Below are 5,000 nucleotides of genomic sequence, written 5' to 3'. Positions count from 1 at the left end.
TTGAGGACAAAAAGTTAGTCTTTGGTACTAGAAATAATTTGCAGACGCGAATGGTAGCACCACAAATAAAAGAAAAAGATTGTGGAAAGCACCGCCCTCAGCCTAAGTATGCTCCGTGTACCTGAGTTTCAGCTCCATCTTGCCGTGCATACAGAGGTGAAGACAATGTTTCCTGGGGGTTGTTGGGGGGGGGGTAGAGCCTCCCATCAACTCTCCCCTCGGATAGTTGGGCACGCCCAGTCACGGCAATTTAGATTAATAAATTTTATGACATGTAGTTGGGGATTAGTCTGGTGAGTGCGTCCGTACTGTAAAGAATTACCCTAATTTCACATAGCCCTTTCTTCTCCCCCTTTCCTTTTCCTTCAGCTCATCAATCCCTTTTGTCCACATCTTACGGTGTTTGAGCCATGTGTTATGTCAGTCTCTTCCCAACATCTTTTAGGCATGCCAGGGCTATTGATAAATATTTTGTACCCTTATTAGGAGCATTGGCATCTAAATTTGACTTTACTAGTTTCCTAGCCTATACCTCCACCAAGGCCATAACTCAGCCTTCAGGGTGAGGGTGAGGGTGAGGGTGAGGGTGAGGGTGAAGGGGAAAAAGAGAGAGGGAGAGAGAGAGAACCTATGCAAGAAATATTGTGGCCTGGTAAAGCTAGGACAGCTTCCTTATTTAACAAGGCAGGTCTGCAAGCTCTGTCTGACCAGAACATACATTAAAGAGATTTCTTGACCTTATTAGTGTGTCCAGATCTTGACAATGCATGATATACATATCTAGGAACTGATGGTCAGTTGTGGGTGTACTTTCCATGTGTGCATATTTGAATTGCACATATGTGCCATTCTGTTCCCACATCATATACTTGAATGGTTTCTGTATACAACATTTCTGTGCATTTATTCATTTATATAGTTGGCTAAATACTTAATATGTATAGATATATATATGTATATATATAGATGCATAGTTCTTTTTCCAAGATTCATGATAATTCCTTCTTATTCAACAGTGAATTTAAAAAAATATTTCAACTTATATATATATATATATATATATATATATATATATATATATATATATATATATATATATATATATTTATATAATTATTTATTTATTTATTTATTTATTTATTTATATACATATATATTTTATATACACATGTGTATAAAATTAAGTTAATGTTCTATCTATCTGTCTCTGGTGGGAACTGGGACATTTTGGAAAGTATTTCAGTAATGTTTTACCCTCTATCCTTCTTGAACAGGTCATTCTTCTCTGCACCGAAGGGCAAGAAACCAGCTGCAGAAGCCGACAAAAAATCCAAAGATGATAAAAAGTAAAGTGTAGTTCTGTGATTTACGTAATCCTTTTATACTGAATGTAAACAAGTCCTGTGTCAGATGTTGCTGTAGATTAACAATTTTAATCACAACTATTTTAGGAAAGAATCGTCAGAGGTGGAAGACTCACCAGTCAAACGCACACCTCGACGCAAGACAGCTGTAATTGAAAGTGACAGTGAGGATGAAGATGTCCCATCTACAAGGTATGGATTAACTTGTAAATTCTAATTTTGTGTTTCCTCTCTATATTTATGGGAATTAGTAGTATAGTCTAGAAGCTTATGCAACAGAAATATTTTAGATATTTTTTCTTCATTGTTTATAATCAAGTAGTTTAAATCACCTCCATAAAACATTAATCAGGTTTTTTTTAGAAATAATGAAATTCATGTATAATCTTTTTTTTTATGTATATGTATAAGCACATAGTATTTAGTGTAAGTGCATGTGAGTTTTTCTTCTCTATTATTATTGTTATTTTTTATTATTATTATTATTGTTATTGTTATTGTTATTGTTATTATTTTTATTATTATTAATTTTATTATTATATATAGATATAGATATATACCAAGATCTTTTGCACCTTTTGGACTGCCTAACTCTGTTGTCTGATATAAAATTTTATACTTCTGACAAAGCAGTAAGATTTTGCGTAGTGAGTTGGATTTTTTTCTTTATTAGAAAATATTATAGTGTATCCAAAAAAGGTCTTTTTTTGGGATTTGTTGAGATAAAATATTTCAAAATTAGATTAAAAAAGGAGTTGACTTGTTCCTACTATTTTATTGTAGTTAATGCCTATTTAATCCAATTCCTCAATTTGTTGCTAAAATTAACAGATGCACACAAGGAAGGTATTAGGAAAAAACTGAGGGAGGGTGATTTTGTGCATGGATTATGCACATTAATACACATGGATTATGCACATTAATACACAGTATGATAGAGTTCAGAAAATTTGTAAGAATGATTTTTGTGAATCTCAGTAGCTTTAATATCAAGTCTTAAAGAGAATGTATTAGTCTTACTCAACATGACTTCCACAATGTTGTCAATGTGTGTGCTTTGCAGTTTCCCTTCTGAGATGACAGCTAAATCTGGCTCCCTTAATAGACCAAGTGTATTTACCTGCCAGTGTATATACATTTATTACATTTTTTTTGCATGTTTTTTTTTTTCTCGGTAGTAGCCCATCCAGCAAGTCAGATGAAGAGAAAGAGAACAAATCAAAGGAAACCCCAAAGAAAACCAGTGAAAATTGTGATGAAGATGATAGTGACGAGAAAGCTGAGAAAGACTCCTCTTCAAAAGCCAAGAAGACGCCAAAGGAGAAGAAGGACAACAGAAATGCCAAGGGAAAGAAAAGCACCCCTGCCAAAGAGAACAAGACCCCAGTGAAAGAGGAGAAAGAAGATGCAGAGAAAATGGAGGTAGAAAATGACGAAAAGGAGACATCTGAAGCATCCAGCTTCAAAACCCCAAAGAAATCGGACAAACCAAAAACAAGAGCCTCGCCTGGATTTACTCCTGATACAGTTCCCCCTCTTCGTAAAACTGGTATGGTGTTTTCATGTGATTGTGCCATTTTAACTTGGTTTTATATTTTTCATGTAACTAAATTTTGATATATGTAATGTAAAACTTATTTTTTTATTGATTTTAGAAGATATTGATTTATGTTTATGTTAAATTGATAGTATTTTTTATATCATTGTTATATATAGATCATTTATTTAATTATATATGTAAGCCTGAAGATACAAAATTAATATAAAATTTTGCAGCAAGGAAACAGATGAAGCGAAAAAGTGATAGTATGGAAGAAAAGCAGAAGGAGATAGTCAAGAAAATCAAGGTAGAAGAAAAAGAAAAGGAAGAGGCAGAGGCTATGCAGGAGGAAGAGGAAGATGAGGAGTCTGAGAAGGACAAAAAAGCTGATGTTGGAAAGGCCAACATAAAGGAAGAAGGGAAAAAGCAAAAGGAGGAAGATGAGGAAGAAGAGATGGATGTGGATGATTCAAAGGAGAAAGAGACAGCTGAGAAAAAGAAACCAACTTCAATCCATAGCTTCTTTTGTAAGTATTTTTTACCATTGTTAGAAAAAAAAGTTTGTTTTTGCATTACAGCACCAAATTATAATAATTCCAGAAACCTATAGGTGATTTTCTAGCATTTAAAAAATAAAACATCTACCTAGATGTACATAAACATGCATGGATGAGGAGAGAATTTTTCAATAGGATATTTTGTTTTCTGTGAGCATGATATCAGTAAATTCTTTTTCAAAGATTAGTATTTTCCTTTTTCTATAACAGCACCAAGATCCTCCAAGTCTACCCCAGCAAGTACAAGTGTTAAGAAAGAAAAAGAGATAAAGAAAGAGAAGAAAAGCCCAGGCAGTCCAAAAGCCAAAAAGGAAACCAAATCCCCACGGCAAAAGAATGCTAAGAAATCCCCCAAGAGCTCTTCAGACGATAAAGATTCCTCTGATGACAAAAAGAAATCCCCCAAGAGTTCTTCAGATGATAAGGATTCTTCTGAGGACAAAAAGAAATCCCCCAAGAGTTCTTCAGATGATAAGGATTCTTCTAAGGACAAAAAGAAATCCCCCAAAGAAGAGCAAAAGGATGATAAGGATTCCTCTGGAGATGAAAAGAAGTCCCCCAAAAAAGAGACTGCCGAGAAAAGTGAAGATAAGACAAAGGACAGCCCAGCTACCGAGAAGAAGGTGGTGAGAAACCCATTTGCTCCTAAGGCCTCGGGTGCAAAGGATCCTGGGGCGGATTACAATCCCTCCAAAAGCAAATACAATCCCATCAGTGATGCCTTCTGGAACCATGGTGAAAAGTAAGAAACTGTCTGTGCATACTTTTGAGTGCTTATTTAATGTTATATTAGACTGATTGTTTCTTTTTTTATGTAAGTAATAACCTGTGTTATCAACTATTTATGAATGTTGTCCTCAGCCTAAACAATATTTCAAAATTTCCTTTAGATGTAATACAGTCTTTATGTTTGTAGAACTGTCTGTTTGGAAAAATTGCATTATGAATGTTGTTAGATTTACTTCTTTTCATGAATTTCATTATTTCAGGACACCATATCTAGCTTTAGCCAAAACTATGGAATTGATTGAAAGCACAAGTGGCCGCTTGAAAACCATTGAGATGTTGGCTAATTTCTTCAGATCTGTCATAGTTTTGTCTCCAGATGACTTATTACAGTGTGTCTATCTATGCCTCAATAAAGTAGCACCTGCATTTGAAGGTTTGTTGAAGCTGATTGTATTAAAATTCGCTTAATGCAAGTGTTGTAAATGCATTTAAGACTTATCTAAATCTGAATAAGCAAATTCTTGACTTGTTTTATTTTTTTTTATTAAACAATATTCATATGAAGTCAGTATCTTTCAGTAGTAGAATGACAAGAATTGGAATAAAAGATTGTTGAATGTAAGAGCAACACACATTTGGGATGGTATTTAATAGCTGTCTTTTGTATGTACATATTATAATTTACTGAACTTTATTAATTCCTTTTAGGTACTGAGTTGGGCATAGGAGAAACGATTCTCATGCGTGCAATAGCCCAAGCTTCGGGACGTAGTGTTGACAAAATAAAACAGGATGCTGAGCAGAAGGGTG

At 34.3% G+C, this 5,000-nt stretch overlaps 1 protein-coding gene across 2 annotated transcripts in view; it reads left to right on the top strand.

Annotated features, from left to right (window-relative positions):
- The window catches only part of DNAlig1 (DNA ligase 1), a 15,299-nt gene that overhangs the window by 1,558 nt on the left and 8,741 nt on the right, over positions 1–5,000 (top strand). The window contains exons 2-8 of one of the 2 annotated variants that reach the window (XM_027372088.2): positions 1,275–1,346; positions 1,452–1,556; positions 2,546–2,913; positions 3,141–3,431; positions 3,672–4,203; positions 4,451–4,623; positions 4,899–5,000. The exon at positions 4,899–5,000 is cut by the window's right edge and continues 122 nt beyond it. In XM_027372088.2, coding sequence (XP_027227889.2) covers positions 1,275–1,346; positions 1,452–1,556; positions 2,546–2,913; positions 3,141–3,431; positions 3,672–4,203; positions 4,451–4,623; positions 4,899–5,000 — 1,643 coding nt within the window. Of the gene's footprint in view, positions 1–1,274; positions 1,347–1,451; positions 1,557–2,542; positions 2,914–3,140; positions 3,432–3,671; positions 4,204–4,450; positions 4,624–4,898 lie in introns of both variants that reach the window. The other variant, XM_027372087.2, reaches the window with a different exon arrangement.

Source organism: Penaeus vannamei, chromosome 18, assembly GCF_042767895.1.
Source record: "Penaeus vannamei isolate JL-2024 chromosome 18, ASM4276789v1, whole genome shotgun sequence".
In the NCBI taxonomy this organism is placed as follows: domain Eukaryota; kingdom Metazoa; phylum Arthropoda; class Malacostraca; order Decapoda; family Penaeidae; genus Penaeus; species Penaeus vannamei.
The sequence above is the reverse complement of the archived record's forward strand: the minus strand, read 5'-3'. Positions and strand labels throughout refer to the sequence as shown.